Source organism: Leopardus geoffroyi, chromosome A2 (genome assembly GCF_018350155.1).
Source record: "Leopardus geoffroyi isolate Oge1 chromosome A2, O.geoffroyi_Oge1_pat1.0, whole genome shotgun sequence".
Taxonomy (NCBI): Eukaryota; Metazoa; Chordata; class Mammalia; order Carnivora; family Felidae; genus Leopardus; species Leopardus geoffroyi.
Genome location: NC_059331.1, coordinates 164284168 through 164303535, shown reverse-complemented (window position 1 = coordinate 164303535; position 19368 = coordinate 164284168). Strand labels below are relative to the sequence as shown.

At 44.0% G+C, this 19368-nt stretch overlaps 1 protein-coding gene across 7 annotated transcripts in view; it reads right to left on the bottom strand.

The window, feature by feature from the left end:
- Nucleotides 1-1058: 1058 nt before the first annotated feature.
- Nucleotides 1059-19368, bottom strand: part of GALNT11 (polypeptide N-acetylgalactosaminyltransferase 11) — a 42457-nt gene continuing 24147 nt past the window's right edge. For 6 of the 7 annotated variants that reach the window (XM_045496241.1, XM_045496247.1, XM_045496243.1 and 3 more), the window contains exons 5-12: nucleotides 16999-17124; nucleotides 15075-15324; nucleotides 9527-9644; nucleotides 8056-8208; nucleotides 5548-5766; nucleotides 3973-4077; nucleotides 2033-2170; nucleotides 1059-1821 (exon numbers count right to left, since the gene is read on the bottom strand). In XM_045496241.1, coding sequence (XP_045352197.1) covers nucleotides 1690-1821; nucleotides 2033-2170; nucleotides 3973-4077; nucleotides 5548-5766; nucleotides 8056-8208; nucleotides 9527-9644; nucleotides 15075-15324; nucleotides 16999-17124 — 1241 coding nt within the window. In that variant the 3' untranslated portion in view covers nucleotides 1059-1689. Of the gene's footprint in view, nucleotides 1822-2032; nucleotides 2171-3972; nucleotides 4078-5547; nucleotides 5767-8055; nucleotides 8209-9526; nucleotides 9645-15074; nucleotides 15325-16998; nucleotides 17125-19368 lie in introns of those variants that run through there. The other variant, XM_045496248.1, reaches the window with a different exon arrangement.

The following is a 19368-nucleotide window of genomic DNA, read 5'->3' as shown; positions in this document are numbered from 1 at the left end:
TTGGCCTACAGTTCTCTCTTTTGTGGTGTCTTTATCTGATTTTGGTATCAGCGTGATACTTCACAGAATGAATAGGATGGTTTTCCTTCCTCTATTTCTTGGAATAATTTGAGAAGAATAGGTATTTACTCTTTAAATGTTTGTTTTATAGGATTTACCTGTGAAGCCATCTGATCCTAAACTTTTGTTTCTTCGGCACTTTTTGATTACTGATTCAATTTCATGGAGGCTACATAACAATGAACGGGGTCAACCAAGAAATCAAAAAAAATCAAAAATTACATGCAAACAAATGAACATGAAAACACAACAGTCCAAAATCTTTGAGATGCAGCAAAAGCTTAGAGGGAAGTTATACCAATACAGGCCTATCTCAAGAAGCAAGAAAAATCTCAAACAACCTCAACGTACACCTAAAGAAGCCAGAAAAAGAATAAAAAAAACCCAAACCCAGCAAAAGGAAGGGAATAAGATTAGAGCAGAAATAAAACAAACAGCTCAGTGAAACCATGAGCTGGTTCTTCAAGGTCAATAAAATTGATAAACCTCTAGCCAGATTCATAAAAAGAGGACCCAAATAAAGAAATTCACCAATGAAAGAGGAGAAACCACCACCAACGCCACAGAAATACAAACAACCATAACATTATGAGAACCTACAGGCCAATAAATTAGACAACTCAGAAGAAATGGATAAAGGCAGGAACAGAAATTTTGAGCAGACCAGTTACCAGCAAAGAAATTGAATCAGTAATCTAAATTTGTATTTCTAATTAAGATGTATCTTATGGGATCCTGACCTCTATATCCAACTGCCTATTTAACAACTCTTCCTGGATGATTCATAGGCAGCTTTAATGGAAACTATCCAAATTCACAGACATTCAACGTCAAATTCACAGAGTTCAAGCTAAGGGATGGGGCCACTCCTGGGGTCAGGGCTGTGACCTTGCTTATTGGTTCATCAGCTGAACCAGCTAACCTGCTCACCGTGTGACACGTACACAGCACCACACGGACCAGAGACCCCAACCCAAGAAGAGCAGACAAGTCCCAGGTAAATCATCAAAAGAACCCTTTATTTTAATGTAGATAGTACCATAGTTCATCAAAATAATTTATAACAGTTAACTGCCTCTTAAATATATAATCTTATAAATGAGGCCTTCTGAAGTTAAAAGCAATGTGGATTCAGTCTGTTTAAAATTATTTTAAGACATGATAATAGGAGTAAAAAAAAAAAAAAATCTGTTTCCTATGAAGTCCTTCTAAAAAAGGAAATCATGACAAGTTCCTGATCAGACAAACGCCATTCCATTATTCAAGGGATTAAAAAGAAGCATAAATAAAAGTCTGACATTTCTGTTCAATTTCCTGGGTTTGTCTTTCTGTACATACCTGACCCTTGATAGAGTTAAAATTGTATTCTAGTTTCTCACCATAAGCAAGAAATTCCTTAGCAGCTCAGAAATGATGTTAATGTCTTGGTAAAACATACTTCCTCACTCCCTTGATGACCACTCTGGGCTCCAGTCTCTAGTGTATCTGCTGTCCCACCTTCTCAAAAATGGTTCTACTTAACTGGGAAATCAGTTCAGGGATTTTCTCGTGCCAGCAACTTCTCAAGCCTCACGCCTTACAGAGGAGGCCGACGCTGATGGATTACCATATTCCGGCACAGCAGCCACTTTAACCTTCCAGACGCCACCACTGTGAAGAGGAGCCATCACAGATCGCCATGGCGACGTAGCCTTTGTGACTCAGTGGGTCGACTGCTCTCAGACACTGTCCAACCGACACCTGGTACAGCCGGTTACTCCTCTGAAAACAAGGCAGCAAGAACACATCACCAGTTAGCCGCTTTACCCGAAGAGACAGACTGCCAGAACGGGGCAAAGTCCCAGAGATCCAGAAGCGAGGTGAAACATTCACGATCGTTTACTTACGCAGGGACCCCCCATCTGTCACGCTCCCTCCCTCAGCCCCTTCTGTCTCCTCGCACCCCCCCACCCTCACTAAGCCACCTCCTCACCCCAAAGGTCCACTGCTGGGACCCTCCCGACCCGTGGCACTTCATGAGTCGGGGTGGGTCTGACGAGCGAGTTTCTGACACATCCAGGCAAAGGAGATTATTTAAAACCAACTCGTGCTCTTCGTTATAAATCCAGACCTAAAGAAGAAAATAAAAGATCACAACTCCAAGGTCTGCTTTGGATTTTCAAATTCAGCCCGCACAACAGGTCACGCGTATGTGGAAGAAGAATGGCGTTGTCCCGTGCGGTCTCATAAAGCAGGGAAAGGCCAGAGAACCCGGGTCACGTGGAGGCAGCGTCAGCGCAGCTATCTGAAAATGGAATGTGCGAACGGACACGGGAGAAGGAAGTTCAATCCCAGGAAGAAACAGTGGTTCCGTTTTGTTAACTGGCCAGATTAACTAAAGATGGCAGACCTTTTCCAGTTCTAGGATTTCACAGTTACACAGCGCCCTTCCTTCCTGACGGCATGAGCACAGGAGGAGCCCCGCGAGCCCGCAGCGTGGCCTCCTGCGGACAGAGACGGGCCTCTACTGGGCTGTGCCCGCGCACAGGAGCCGGTCCATCTCGTTGCCCTGTGGAAAATGGCACTCTGATCCCAGACCATGATGCCATTTGGACTGAGGTGACGATTTCACCTGAGGGCCCGGAAGCAGGGTTTTCTTCAGATGTGCCCATCCTTCAGGATCGTCGTCTTTATGGTCTCTCATGTTATTTTCAGGAACGAAGGCCTAAAGATGGGCTGAACTGGGTAAGTGCGATGAGTAAGTTATTCTCCAACCTGCACCATCACTAAGTCCAAAAGGGATCTATCTTCTTCTCTGAATAGTTGTACTCAATTAGTGTTCCTACCTCTAAGCCCAAAATGTATGTGTGCTATCTCTATTAACACGAAGCATTCTGTAAGTGCAACTTTCTGCAACGATGCTGATGTTTTATAATCTGTGTTGTCCAACATGGGAGCCACATGTGGCTGGTGTGACTTAATTTTATTTCATTTTACTTAAAGAGCTACATGTGGCTCCTGGATACAGTATTAGTACAAATCTGTGTGATCAAAATATAGTACGTTTTCTGGAACAAATCCGTGATGTCATCCTGCTGTGACCGAACCCCCCGAAGCATCACTGTAATTAAAGACTTCAGTGTCCACAACCCTGATGCCTCTCATACCCACACACAGCATAAAACCCCTTTTAAATCCCGTTTTCCGGTGTGTATGACATCTTGGGAGAGTGTACATGAGCTCTCCTAGAAATGAAAGGTCTTGCGTGAACTTTCAAAGGGCACATGCTATCTAAAAAGCCCGATATCCTTCTGGTCTTGAGTGACGCCATCCCTGCCACTCAAGTGGACAAGAAAGTCACTTCCTTGTGACCCATCTTGAGTGCGGCAGTCTTGAGACTGACTCTAAGACTATATTAGCCTGTTATCAGAAATGACAGATCCAAACTGACATAAGTCGTCTTATTTTTAGGTCCACTTCCATACCACTGAAAGGGCGCACAAACAGATTATGCGAATGACACAAAGGATACTCTGTTGTGGTTTCCCTGAGGCACTACTAAAACGCAGGGAGACTGGATTTCAGAGACAACACTACAGACCCATCCACCGCAGAGCTAATGTCCTCGCCCAGAAGGCAGGCGCGCTGCCTCGGCCCCTTCCGACCTTCACACAGTTCTGTTTATCCCGTGTAACTGCAACGTACGAATAACGTTCCCGACGGTGACCGAGGGTAGGAAAAATGTACAAAGGAGACAAAAATAGTTACATTACGTGACCTCTAAAGTCATTCCCAACTCCAACCATCTCATTTAAGAAAAGTCAGATTAAAATCTTCATGTCCACCCCTCCCTCCTCAGGTGTGACCTCGGGCAAGTTCCCTTCTGGGAAGGACGCCTTCCAAGGACTGGCTGAGCCCAGAGCCATCGCTCACCTGACCGGGGTCACTGTAGTCACACGCTTTAAGCACCACCAGGCCTCCTTTCTGACTCGGGCGGCCCTGGGCCACCAGACACTTGTTGGTCTGGAGGTGATAGAGCTGTAAAAGGAGAGATCACTCTTGTCAGAAGATGCCTTAGATGCTAGATAAGGAGGTTTTAGATGAAATGCGAATCGATTACTCCAAAGGTATGAATTTCAAAGGTCCTAAGAAAATAAGCATTTTTTTATTCCTTAATTCTAGCTTCAGTACATAAGGGTGTCACGGTAGACTTTAAGGTTAAAGGCAGTTTTAACAGTATATGCAGGCAATGCCAAGTAGAAATTCTAAAAATATAGGTTTACTAATCTATTCTAGGGGAGGAAGGAAATTAAAACCTCTCTGCCCTCAAGAACCTTCAAATGAAATCAAGGAAATAAGACTAAAGGTACCGACCAGACAGCACGTAACTGAATGAAATATACAGGCTAAACTGGAGGGAGACACAGATCGGGAACAGCACAGGGGAGACCCAGAAAAGCAGCAAAGAGTATGCGGTTTGGGTAAAGGGCTACAACTACATGGGCATACGCTATGTTCTTACTTTAAAAACAAAAGGTGGTTTTGTTTTCATAAAGAGGACAAGGGGAAAGCTCTAGGCTTACTTTAGCCACTGAGGAACAGTCAGCATCACGAAAGATCCTGACAAGTGCCTTCTTCTGAACACAAAAGAAGAGAACTGTGCAACGGTCAGAGTAGCTACACTTTCAGAAAGCAAATTCTAAGAAATGATTCAGGAAAAAGGTATGACTTTACGGCTAGACCCCTAAACTTTAAAAGTGATGTAAAACTGTGAAGAAATTCCTTAAGAAATAAAAGAGAACGGGGGCGCCTGGGGGGCTCAGTCAGTTGAGCATCCGACTTGGGCTCAGGTCGTGATCTCACAGTTCATGAGTTCAAGCCCCGCGTCGGGCTCTGTGCTGACAGCTCGGAGCCTGGAGCCCGCTTCGGATTCTGGGTCTCCCACTCTCCCTCTCTGGCCCTTCCCTGCTTGTGGTCTCTCTGTCTCAAAAAAGGGAGGAAGGAAGAAGAACTTCAAAAGAAACGTGGCCGCTCATGGGTGTTCCCGCGCAGCACGTGGGTCCTTACACACCGGGTGTGAACTGGACGGACGCGCCCCATCTCTCACTTGCTCTCCTGAGTCAGTTCCCGAGCTGCGGCCACAGAGCAGAGTGTGACCCCATTTCTCCTTTTCTTTTCTTTTGGGACCGGACTCTGCCCAGGGAGCTTTACGCTCTCCTGTGGCTTTTATTTGCATATCGCATAGTCACATTGACGTCCACCCTCTCGGCAGCTAGCCTAGCACTTTGAGAATCGTGTGCTCCTGAATGCTGGCAGGTGAAGGGTGTTAATGGTAACAGTGAAGACAGGAACATTCCTAAGGTCTCACTCCGAGCAGAGGAAGCTCCCACAGAAAGAATGCAATGGAAGCAAGCTAACGTCTATCACTAAAATGATACTTTCAGTCTAAAATGTCATTTGTCTTATCATACAACTTTGAATAAAACACTGATAAGATTACTTCCTTACCCTTCCACGCTGAAGGACTTTGGGACGTTTTGGCCCTCTGTTGATAAAAATGGGTTGTTGGGGTTTGGCATTGGGCCCAGATATCTGCATCTCTGGGTAAATATTATCCAAATACCATTTAAATGATTTACAGCCCAACTTCCTCCTCAGTTCAACACGCTCACTGATGTTTCCGTAACTTTTGGTCCTCAGGTCAGGTCTTAAGGAAAAATACTGCTCCTGAATTTTAAAAAGAAAAACGAAAAATAAGGGAATGGCCTTTTTGTTTAAAATTAAGTATTATCAATTGTACCTGAGTCTTAAAGAGCTGAAGTATTTTTCACGCTGGTGTTTTCTTCACGTTGCCAGAAGATGTCAACACGAAGTTATCAATTAGGTCCGTCGTTGATGGTAAGGCATTTTAAACTCTAGGAAACGTCCGAACCTCAGAATTGGCAACACATGTAACAATGTGATCCCAGAATCAAGGAAGCTGCACATGAGGGGGCAGTTCTCCGACTCTGTCAGGACTATGATCTTAACGATTATTAAAGACTCTGGGGAGGTTCGTGTGAGTTACATCTGCTCGCGTTTACCAGGAGAAACGTGAAAACATTTGTCAACTCTTTAAAAATAACTCATTACCTATGAACATAAACATGCTTTGAACAAGAAATTTAGTGAGAACAGTAACAGTGCTTTACAGTTTTGCAAATCTTTTTAATGTCTGGCTAGAAAGAAGTCAGCTGAATTCTCAATTCTGCATTCAACCTGTTATTATACGTTGTCTGGTTAAATACATTTTTAAAAATATGAGCATGTGAAAACATATAGTTTGAGATGGAAGGAGTATTTTAATAGCATTTTCAGAGAATTATGGCTATTCTTTTCCGATATTATACCAGAACTCTAGCCCTTCACATTCCACATCGTAGCTAACCTTTAAATTGTATCACTGAGCTTTCCTACTGTTGGGTTAAAATCTGCTGTCTTGCTCTGTGACTGGATCTTTTACCCATCCAAGATCTGCTTCCGCTGGGTTGTGAAGTTCTTTCAAAGAATTATATTCATAAATATTCCTAATCTCCTCAGAAAAGCGTTTAAGTACCGGAAGCGATTAAGCTCATAGGGGTGGATACAAGTTTTCCAAAACTGTAATTGTTCACCTGAAAGCTTGAATTTTATCATTGGCAACAAATGCTGTCTGTCGAAGTGAGAGGGTCAGTTGGTTCATTTTTGAGACTATCTGCCAAATATCCAAACAGAAATAACCATGGTTTGTGAGTCACTCTTTTCTCCATTTATGTAAAAGTGATCAGTCCAGCTCACAACTCGAACAGCTGCACACGTTTTTCCTTGCCACAAGCACGGTGCTTCGGTGTGCAGTGAAAAGTGCTCTGTCCGCCACGTCTCGGCACTCCGAGCTTGCCAAGATTTAGTGGAATTTTTTGCACCACTCCACCGTTCCTGCACCATCGGCGCAACGCCGACACGGTAAAAGGGGGCAAGTCCCGTATTAATCTGACTGTGAAAACAGCTTCGGCCCAGCATCCTCCTAGGAGGGCAGCCGGGATCTAGGTGGGTCTGAGGGCCGCCAGGAGACAGTATGACTCCAAGCTGGTGACCGTGGAGAAGGAGCTCAGAGTCTAGAAGAGGGACAAGGGAGGAGACAGGCGGTGTGATAGAGGCGTGACCAGGAGCCCGCACTTCCGGTCCCACGCGGTGATCTGCTTGGTTCTCATTACCCCCACAGCGCGTACCTCCGTACCCCAAATGCACAGTGTCGTCACTGACTCCCCCAAACCTAACACGGAGCCTGGTACGGAATAGATGCTCAAACGCCTGTTTACAAACAACTGTATGCAAGTATTCACAGCAGCACTTTTCACAACTCATGAAAGGATAAAACGTGGGGTCTTCGGCCAGGGAGTATTATTGGATTACAAAGAATGAAGTACCGACACATGGTGCGGTATGGATGAACCGGAAAACACCACGCTGAGTAAGATGGTCACAAAAGGCCATGTCCTGTAGGGTTCCATTTGTAGGAAGTGTCCAGAACAGGCAGATCCAGAGAGTCAGGGGGTAGATTAGTGGTTGTCTAGGGCTGTGGGAGATCAGGGGGTGATAAAATGGTTTGTGAATTATTCCTCAGTAAATCCGTGACCAAGGAAATAATCATCACAGGGTGTGCACAGCGGAAGAGAAAGTGGGAGGTACGATCCTGGATGTGCAGAGTCGAACGGGGGAGTGGCAGGACCGGCACACGAACCCCAAGGGGCAAAGAGAAGGAGTCCCAGGAGAGGAACAAAGACACTGAAGAGAACACTTCTTCTGGTGTCGGCCGAATCTCCTTTTACACGGTGGTCACTCGGAAAATTAAAAGAAGAGTGACAACAGCAAACGAGAGAGAAAAGAAATGCAGGGAGAGAAGGCCCCACGGTTGTCCCAACAGAAATGCGCCGGAGTGAAAAGGCAGGTAACCAGAGCCGCCCAGCCGACCCCTCCGACCGAACGACGTAACCTCACCTTGTATTCATCCAACCAGACGTGTGCCAGCCGCAAGGAGTTGTGGGTCATGGTGTCCTGGCCTTCAGGAGAGCCATACGGTCGCCTTTTTCGGAAAATGTGTCCGACTCTAGAGCATGGGATGATGAAGAGTTTACCTCCACACATCCAGATCTGGTCGGGGCAAAATATGTATTAACAGTTGCCTGCAACTGCTATGAAATCAATGTATGCATTTTCATGAAATTATCAGATAGGTGTTCATGCAACTTTGCAAGATGTCTTACAGAACTGTCAAAGAGTACCTTGAAAAACAACATGTCTTTAAGAAGAAACTAAATTCTAAAATGATGTAATATTCTTTTACTACCGTGTGTCTAAAATCACACTTACCATATACTTTGCTGTTTTAACAGATCAAGGAACTTGATCCTCAGGACTTAGGGAGACAATGCTTACTGGCGGGTCCCCTGCTTTCAGTTTACTGGTACTTTAATAACACGTATATACACACAAATAATGAAACATACAGAATAACTCCAGGTGAAGATTCAGAATATCTTAGTTCTGGTCTAAATTTTGCCCTTGATTATCTGGGTATTTTAGTTTTTGTGGGACTCCATTAGTTTATCTCCAAAGTAAGAAGACTGAATTAATGATATGTTATTCCTTTCATGTTTAAAATTCTAAAGATTATGTAGGAAAAACTGCCTTTTAAAAACATTCTGGTCAATACGTTGCAGAAAGACAAAAGGACACACGCACACGTACTATCTGGATGGGGATCCTGCCGTGGGGACTGGGCTGGGGACATCTGCAAGTTCGCAAGTCTGCGTGCTCTCCCTTGCCCTCGTTCTGTCCTTTGCAAAGACTGCCTGACCCCACCTCCTCCAGTTCCCTGAGCCCCAGACCCCAACTATACCATCATCTCTCCAACTTTAGCAGCTGGAGAGGAGGACTGATTATGAAAAATGAATTCCTTCCTCAGGTTGCAGGTGGTTGTATGTATGAGGCCTCCCACTAGCTACTTCTGAAAGTGGAATGCAGAGCTATTAGTACTTTTCCTGGAAGATCTGGGGTGAACCAGGATGGTCTTAGCCAATCAGGGAAATCCGATCACGTTAAACATATATATATATATATATATATATATATATATATATATATATATATATTAGGGTAGTAAATAAGGTTAGCAAATAAGATTAATAAACTGGCAACAAAACTCTAGATTAAACGCACATTTAGACATCTGAAATCATACCCATTCATCACAGCCTTCCCTTCTGAATTCTTATAAAATAAGGCTGCTTAAAAGCTTTCCACACCTTGAGTGGATATTCTCCAGATCACAGATTACGATAATGTAGCATTCATTAAGGACAATTTGTTAACAAAGGTAATCAAAGAGAATTTACAGAAAATATGGGATTGTAGATGAAAATTATATTCTGCTGCACACAGAGTTAATAACTAGACATGAAAAAATTACCCGAAATGATATTTCTAAATTTTCTCCTCCCCAGATATCCATGCCACTGTCATACTGTCCAAGTTCATTGAAATAGTGTCTGTTCATGGCAAACAATCCTCCAGCCATTGTCGGTGACCTAGAAAAGGAAATAATTTCTTTACCAGTTCTACAGACTCCATTAACTACTGTCTTTGTCTTAAAAAATTCAGTGTGCCTTTGGAACATCACTAACAAAAACAAGATGAACTATTATGAAGTGTTTTATCTAACATCAGGGAATGAGCTGGGCCACATAACTGAATTTTCTAGATTGCCAATGATATATACTACATATCTGGCAAATGAAGGCTGCTTTTCTAGGCAACAAAAGTACTTTTTAAATTATAACCACTGTTATTAGAAACACACCTGAAATGAATTCATTCCTTCTGACAGGCTCACAGAGCCACCGGGATAAAAACCGGACTCCAGGGCCTGCCGGGGGAGACCAGACAAACTGATCAAATGGCTTAGGCCAGTAGCTCTCAAATAGGATGATTTGTCCCCAGACATTTCATTAATGTCCAGAGACATTTTTAGCTGTCACAATGGGACGTGTGTGTGTGTGTGTGTGTGTGTGTGTGTGTCGGGCGGATTTCTACTGGCATCCGATGGGCTGAAACCAGGTATGCTGCCAGAGTTCCTAAAATGCACAACAGAGCACCCATCACACGGAAGTCTCTGGCCCAAAATGTCAATACTGTCAGGACTGAGAAACTGAATGAGAGAACCTGAAGGAGGCTGGCCCTCAGACTCCTGCCCGCTTTCCAGCTGCATCACTTCCGGTAACAGAGTTAAGGTGATGGTGGATTCTAGCATCCCAAGCTGCCTGCCAGAAGTGAAGCAAAATCTCTCTGCAGGGGGAAAACCATCCCAGGTAGGAATGTATTTCCATAATTTTTCATGACTAGGTGTGTCACCAAACAAAAATAAGCAACCAAACAAACCACCAGGCAATCAGGAAGATTAATCACATCAAAGAAAAACGAGAAACAATCTACATCAGAGACAGATGTTCAGGGTTTTTTTTTCTCTTTTAAAGTTTTTTTTAACGTTTATTTTTGAGACAGAGAGAGACAGAACGTGAAGGGGGAGGGTCAGAGAGACAGGGAGACACAGAATCCGAACCAGGCTCCAGGTTCTGAGCTGTCAGCATAGAGCCTGACATGAGGCTCAAACCCACAAACCGTGGGATCATGAGCCAAAGTTGGACGCTCAACCGACTGAGCCACCCAGGCGCCCCTGTGTAGGGGTTTCGAATAATGTGATTCTCAGGCAGAGACTTTAAAATAACTGCTCAATACATTCAAGGGTAAAAGAATGCAGAATTTGGCAGGTGGATAGACACAGTCAAAAAAGAAACCAAACTTAGGCATATCTGAAAACGCTTCTGACCAAGAAAAGAAATTCCTTTGTCACTAAGACTTTGACACTAAGACTTTGACACTAAGACTGCCACTGGCTTCTCACCACAAACAGCGGAGGCCACACGTTCTTGAGTAACCCCTTCAAAGTCCTAAAACAATCTATCCACCGACCTAGAACTGGGCACCCCATACAGTTACACCTCCAAGTACCGGTCGAATGAACACATTCTTACAAAAAGACAAGAGTAATCACCAGAAGGTCTGACCAAAGAAAGTACATTTAAAATGAAAATAATCCCAGGTGGGAGTTTGCAGATGGAGACAGAATAAAGAGTAACATAAAAAGGGAAATACATGGGCAAACCTAAATGAATAATGGTCACATAAAAAACATCTTATACAGTTAAAATACACACACACACACACACACTCTCTTCAACAATATAACCTGAGGGGTATAAACTGGAGAATGAATATTCTGAGATCCCTGCATTGTTTGAAATACCAATTTATGTCACACTTTGATAAATCAAGGATGTATGGTATCCTCTCTGGGGTAGTCACTAAAAGAACGGTATGTAAGAATGTATAACATCTAATAACAGGGTGGCAGCTGGGAACAGAATAAAAAATCCAAACTCAAGACCAAAAGAAAGAGAACAGGAAAAAAAAAAAAACAACAGATAGAATGCAAATAGTAGCATTGTAATCATAAACACAAAATACGAGTAATATTGAATGCAAGCAACTAAATTAAACGAAGTTTTTCATGCTGGTTCAACAACAAATCATAATATGAAAAAGCAACTACACGCTGCTTAGAAGGGACACATCTAAATATAAGACCCCAGAAAGAGGGAAGTTACACAATGTAAATATTAATCAAAACAAAGCTACAACAGTCCTATTAATGTCACACTATAATGCAAAAGTTTTACTATTCTGAAAGTCTGGAATAAACGGGTTTCATTTACCAGAAGATTTAATAATTCTAAGAGATTTCATTCTAAATGCTCATACATCCATTAAGACAGGCTCAAAATATATGAAGAAAACATATAAAGAACTACAAGGAGAAATAAATATACAATTGTAGTGGGACACTTTAATATGCCATATATTTTGTTTCCGTTTATTCATTTATTTTGAGAGCGAGAGAGAGCACAAGCAGGAGAAGGGCAGAGAGAGAGAGACACGGAGAGAAAATCTCAAGTGGGCTCCACACTGTCAGCACAGAGCCCCATGTGGGGCTCAAACTCGTGACCTGAGCTGAAATCAAGAGTTGGATGCTTAACCGACTGAGCTACCCAGGCGCCCCATAATATACCACATTTAATAACTGATATAACATGTAAATTAAAAAATAAAAGTATAACAACCCTCATCACAGTGGGCACTGTGTGATGTACAGGATTGTTGAATTACTAAGCTGTGCACCTGAAACTAATACTGTATATCAGCTACACTTCCATAAATTTTTTTAAACGAAGTATGGAATATTTGAATAATACAATAAACTTGACCAAACTAATACAGAATCCCATTTTTAACAACCAGAGAAAACCAATTTTCCAGGCACACAAGAAACATTTACAAAATTTACTCATGCACTTAACCATCAAGCAAATCTCATCAATTTTCAAAGAGTTAAAATACAGAATATTTTTTGACCACAGTGTAATTAAGCCAGGAATATACAATTACAAAACCCACATATGTCTGGAAAATAATAAATAAATGTAGTGCTAAATAACCTATGGGGCAGAGAAGACCTCACGATGAAAATATTTTAAAGTGAATGGTAAAAAATGATAGGTCATAATTTGCCAAACCTGTAAGAAAGTTTATCATCTTAAATACACGTATTAGAAAAGGAAAAGGGATGACAATTTTAAATCTAAACATCCAACCTAAGCAGTTTAAAACCCTGGTATCATAAAAGTGCAACAGCTCACGTTAGAAAGGGGAAGAAACTGGGGGAAAGTGGCACAAGGAGAAAGGGTCCTGATGTCCTCGCTGCACAAGGAGGAGAGTCGGGTGATGCTCTCAAAGTGAGCAAGTGGCAGCTTTCTCCAAGCAACACAGTAACAAAAACCACACTCCGCAGCCGGGCGACAGAGAAGGCACTGAACGTAAATGAGCGGAATCTTCACTTTTCCCACAGAAAAGGATCTAAGTCAGTTTGACAGTGAAGACAGGAGTACGTTCATCCATCGTCTAGAGTTAAAGAAGCAAGAAACAGAAGACCCAAAATAAAAATAGTTACAGAAACTGGCCTCTGGGGAGAAGGACCGGGAAGAGAGAGGAAAGGGTCGTCAGCCACTCTTCATTCTAAGTGTACTATTTTGTTACTGAATACACGTCTTTGATGAGAAGTATTTAAAAAGGGGGGGGGGGGGGATGCACCTGGGTGGCTCAGTCGGTGAAGCGTCTGACTTTGGCTCAGGTCATGATCTCGCGGTTTGTGAGTTCGAGCCCCGTGTTGGGCTCTGTGCTGGCAGCTCAGAGCCTGCAGCCTGCTTGGGATTCTGTGTCTCCCTCTCTCTCTGTCCCTCCCCCGCTCATACTCTGTCTCTCTCTATATCAAAATTAAAGAAACATTAAAAAAAATCTTTTTTAAAGTATTAAAAAAAAAAAAAAAACGATGAAAACCAATGCTGATAAAGAGGATGAAACAGGCAAAAACTGGCAGGTGCACCAACACTGAGGACACACGGCAGCCGGGGCTCCGTCGTCTCGCTCTGCGCAAGCTTCACCTTCTCCCAAAGAACAGCACGGACAGTCCGAAAGGACAGGACAAGGCGGAGGGACCACTACCGTGTGCCTCCGGCCACAGGACGTGAGGTTGCGGAGACCGGAAACGCTGAGGGACGTCCCCAGACGCAGCCCTGCTCCTGACAGAGGGGAGGGTGGGTCGCACCTACCCCTGGCCTCACTGAAATCGGCAAGACATGGACCAGATTGTCATGCAAAGCCTGAGGGACAAGACGACCACACTCTGCCACAAGACCGCACCAGGCCCCTGTTTGTTTATTTTTGAGAGAGGCAGAGCATGAGCAGGGGAAGGGCAGAGAGAGAGAGAGAGAGAGAGAGAGAGAGAGAGAGAGACGCAGAATCTGAAACAGGCTCCAGGCTCCGAGCTGTCAGCACAGAGCCTGACGCGGGGCTCGAACCCACAGACCGCGAGATCATGACCTGAGCCGAAGTCGGACGCTCAACTGACTGAGCCACCCACGAGCCCCCACACAGGAATTTTTTCAAGCAATGTTGAGCAAAAGAAGCAAGACAAAATGCGTCCAAGGGCTTCATTTTATATGAAGTCCCTGAACAGGCAAATCACTACACTGTACTGTTCAGGGGCGCACACAGCCGTGGTGAAAGGAAAGGAAAGCGAGGAAATGATTACCAGGGACCAGGTCAGGGTGATGACCCATCTAGGGGCGGGGGCTGTGGACCGGAACAGGAGTCCAGAGGGCAGCCGGCCGCTGTCTGTGGACCCGGGTGACAGCACAGGCGTTCAGATCACAGCCATTCATCAAGTCGTGTGCACAGTACGCCTCTTTGCGTGCGTCCTTCTCACCTACGCCATTTTTCCACAGGGAGAAAACCCAAACCGTAGGTCCAAAGACATTAAAAAGCAGAAACCCAGACAAACCTCTCAAGTCTCCACGAGAAATTTATAACAGAAAACAAGGAATAACGTATAAGCAGATGTGTAACGCTGAGAATGTGAAGGGGAACTGGAAACAATTCACACGCTGTGACCTGCGACGGTGCAGCGGGAATCCAGCCTAAAGACCCCAATTACAGAAACGGCTTCTACGGCTAACGCTCTTCCCGGCGCCACACACACGAGCAGAGACCCGAAGGCAAGTAGACGACACAGGGAACTGCCATCGTCAGCGTGCAAACGGGGCGCGCCGCTCGAGTGTGCCACACGGTCACGCCCAGGACTGCCGATCCTGCTCGTCTGCCTTGCTGGGTTGGAAACCCTAAGCCACCCATCTTCCCTTAGCAGCGGGCGCGACGTACGAAGTTCGGGAAGCACTCGAGTTTGTAACGCTTCCGCTCCCTGCAAAGAAGGGATTACCTTTAAAATATTTTTTTCTCTTGGGAAGGAGCACCGATAGGAGTTTTCGAATCTGCAGAAGGAGTCTCACCTGATGGGTGCGGTGGCTCCTTCCGGTCCCCCGAGCTCAGAAAGGGGCACGAGGTCCCACTTGAAGTGCAGCCCCCAGTTGAACCCCCCGCGCACGACGGGGGACGAGCTGTAGGCGAGCGTGTCCGCACTGATGATGTCAATGACGGGGCACACGACGGTCCGCGGGTCCTCCCGGATGGCGGCCAGCAGGGGCTGCAGCCACAGCACGTTCACCTCGCAGTGGCTGTCCAGGAACACCAGGACCTCCCCTGAGGAGGCAAACGACAGGCGGCCGCTCGGAGCGTGTGACGTGCAATACAACCGGCCGCCCTCCAGCCCCACAGCTACGCCCGTCCTCTGCTGCAGGCGGGGGGAGGAGCTGGTCTCGAGCTGGGCCTGAAGCCACTGCTGTGAGTGTGGAACGCGTGCAAACACACTCACTCTCCTCGGTGACGAGATTCCAAGTCTCACGGGACCAATTCTGTTCTCCGGACAGAAAGGTAAGGAGTGTGGTACAAGGACAGTGGCCCTTTGTGTGTGGATGTTTTTATTACAATTACTGTAATCAAACTACCTCTAAACGTAGGGTACATTTCCTCGCCTCAGTCAACGGAGGACAGAGAATGTATTTTCACTGGTGACTCGGAAACGTGACTGCAATTATCAGTGACTGCCACGACAGTGACACGGGCTCCCTTCTCCCTTGAGGTCACCACTCAGCTGCCACATTCTCATTCCTGTTTGTTTCCCGCCTTTCCAGTTCCCCAGCCTTGTTGGCTGAAGTGGCCCTCATGAGCCAATGGGATAGCCTTTCTTCTAGTTAGTAAAATAAAAACCATAAAGATTTTTATCCTGCATTTTTAACTTGATGCAAGAGGCATACAGGGAACGTAGGAGATGTCGCTACGAGGGAATGCCCCCCGCCCCCAAAGTTCCAGAATTCTCAAATTACCTTCATGGTTTTGTTTGTTTTTTGGCCTTATCCATGCAACTACCTGCAATATTATATATATAACATCTTAAAACTGATTCATTTAACTTAAATAAATTTTAACGGGAAAATTTTATCAAGATCACTAACCTTACAGAGATAACCCTACACACACACACAAAAACATAACGGAACCGATGCAGTGTAACTGAGGACTAACCAGGTTTTCTGGTGAAGATGAAACTTAACACCTGTTCTTTCTTTTTAAAAGGGGAGATTAGTATATGCTAGAAAGGTTTTAAAGATATATCAGTAAAATGGAGGCTTTATCTTTGATGGAATCAGAAGGACTGAGAGGGAATTTTGAAGAAGGTACCTTTAGAGTTTTGTAAGTTGCTTTTTATTTATTTTTATTCTTTAAAGATTTTATTCTTAAGTAATCTCCATACCCAATGTGGAGTTCGAACTTACAACCCCGGAGATCAAGAGTTGTATGCTCTACTGACTGAGCCAGCCAGGTGCCCCTGTAAGTCAGTTTTTAATATTATAACCCATTTCTCCAAGGAAAACCATGATGCCCTATCACCAGCAGTATGTATTCGTAGTAAGGAAGCACTGGCACAATTCAAACCAAACAGTCTGGGTACACGTAGTTTAAATGTTGTATTAAAAAAAAATACAGAAGCTCAGTTACAATTTTTCTTGGACTCTTCTCTATGGAAGTTAAACAACACCCAAACCTACGTGAGGAGCAGAGCAGTAATTCACAGTAGGGGCCCCCAAGAAAACAGATCGGCTTGGACTCCAGAGCCCCCCCGTCCGTGGCGTCTGCGTCTGGGGACAGCAGGGGTTGGCGTTACGAAGAGGCCCTTCCCAAAGCGAACGAGCTTCGTCTCTCCTGACAGTGTCCATTTAAGATACTCACTTTTCAACCGATCTCTGCAGAATGAGGCTCCAAGGACAAAGCCCTTGTCGCTCAACACCCACCGAGAAGAGTGGCAGGAAGCTGTACCTGTAGCATGGGCTGCTCCGATCATCCTTCCTCGAATCAGTCCCTCACGCTTTGTGTTTCTTATGACTTTAATTTTTCCAGGGAGGTATTTTTGGACATATTCTTCTAGCTCTCCTTTCAAATCATCTGAAAATAAAGAGCCCATAGTAAAACCACATGAGACATGTACAAAGACAGTTTTTTATAGCTACTCTAAAATTGCACCTGGTACTTGCAACAACAGATTATCAAGTAAATATTACAGAATCTTCTGCTGCTTTATTTTAAAAAAGCATGGCAGCTTATCTCCTGAGGAAGAGAAAGGAAAACATGAAGGATAAGGATGGAAACACTAGTCAGAACAGTTACCTTGTACACTTACTTGTATTTCCACAGCAACTAACACAATGCTTTGCATAAAGAAGGTCTGAAATGAGCACCTGGAGTGAATCAGTTTTCAGCTGACTACACATCAATCAGGTTTAAAACAAAACCAAAAAATGAGATACGAATGTCTTTTGTTTGAACGTAATTTATTAGCTATTATTCCATTTCAGAATAGTCGACACAACTGCTGCCCCTACCAAAAATTATATAACAATAAACATGTCCTTTTACTAATTTAGCACCAAGGGCACTAAATAATTTTCACACATTCTAGCTCATTCACCTTTCAATTTCATAACTTCAAAGATCATCTAAGAAGTAATTCTTTCCATTGTTAGTAGATAAACCATTGTAAGTTAGCATGAATTTTTGCTTTTAGATAAAATAGCTACAAACTGAAAAACCACAAATTTAAACAAAATATCGACACCATCAATTCTACAATTGAGTATTTAGCCAACATCCTATTTGGTCCAGACTCACGTTCTTGCTTTTTTAATCATTCATTTTTGAAATTAAGTTTTGTTTTCCATTAACCTTCCTAAATTTTCTCCTGTGCTATTTGAATATTTTTACCAAGGTTTAAGTAGTTTGCTCCCATTGGGCTCAGTGTACCTTTCCTCACTTTGTATATTTAACTGGTAGGCCAATTCTGCTGTTGGTAAGAGGTGCTTAATAAACACTGGAGTAATGCAAAATATGTAACTGGCATACAATTTATCAATACACCTCTGCAGCTTGCCGTAATGAACAGAAGGTTTGGAGCTACGTGGACTAGAGGTTTAATTTCAACTCTACCACGTAACGGCTATGGGGCCTTGACCAAATTACTTAACGTTTCCTCCTCTATAAAACGAGGACATAACCTCTCTCAAGGTAGCTGAGAGCCGAATGAGTAGTGTAAATAAAAAGCCTTCCATCCTGGGGCGCCTGGGGGGCTCCGTCGGTTAAGCGTGGACTCTTGATTTGGCCTCAGGTCGTGATCTCACGATTTTGAGATCCAGCCTTGTGCTGTTACCGCGGAGTAGGCTTGGGATTCTTTCCCTCTCTCTCTGTCCCTCCCCTACTCGTGTGCACGCACACACGCACTCTCTCTCAAAATAAATAAATAAACATTAAAAAAAATGAGTAAGTCACAGAGATGAAAAGTACAGCAGAGGGAATATAGGCAGTAATATTGTGATAACATCGTACGGTGACCAACGGGACTGCACTTTCTGTGGTGATCACCGCGTAATGTACAGAACTGTTTAATCAACACGTAGTTCAACGAAAACTAACATAACACTAAAATTTATTATACTTCAATAAGAAATTTAAAAAAGAAAAGTGTGTAATATACGTACTGAATCATAAAACACTGGCATTCAGGGATCATCTAAGAGCTATCACAAAGCAATCACTTTTATCTGGGGACGGTCGGTGTAACAGACTTATTAGATAAATATAAGCCAAGGCATTATGCTGAGTGAAAAAAGCCCATCTCGAAAGGTCACATACTGCACGATTCTATTTATGTAACAATTCTTGAAATGGCAAAATCACAGAGACAGAAACAAAATCACAGAGGTTAGGGGTGCCAGGGATCAGGGATGGAGTGGGTCGAGGAGGTGGGTGGTGTGAATATTAAAAGCTAGCATGAGGGAGATCTTTGTGGTCAGGGAGCTGTATCTTGATTGCAGCGGTGGCTCCAGGAACCTACACAGGGGATAAAATGACACAGAACTGCGTACACACACTGTGCCAAGGACAAATTCCTGGTTTGGATGTTGGGCCAGTGTTACGTTAGAAATAACCAATGGGGGAAATGGGAGGAATGGGGGGAAGAGGTAACAGACCTCTTTGTAACTTGCTGTTACTGATCTATAGTTATTCTGAAATACGACAATTTTTTAAAAAGATAAGCCAAGGGGGGCACCTGGGTGGTTCAGTCGGTTAAACATCCGACTTCAGCTCAGGTCATGATCTCGCAGCTTGTGATTCGAGCCCCACATCAGGCTCTGT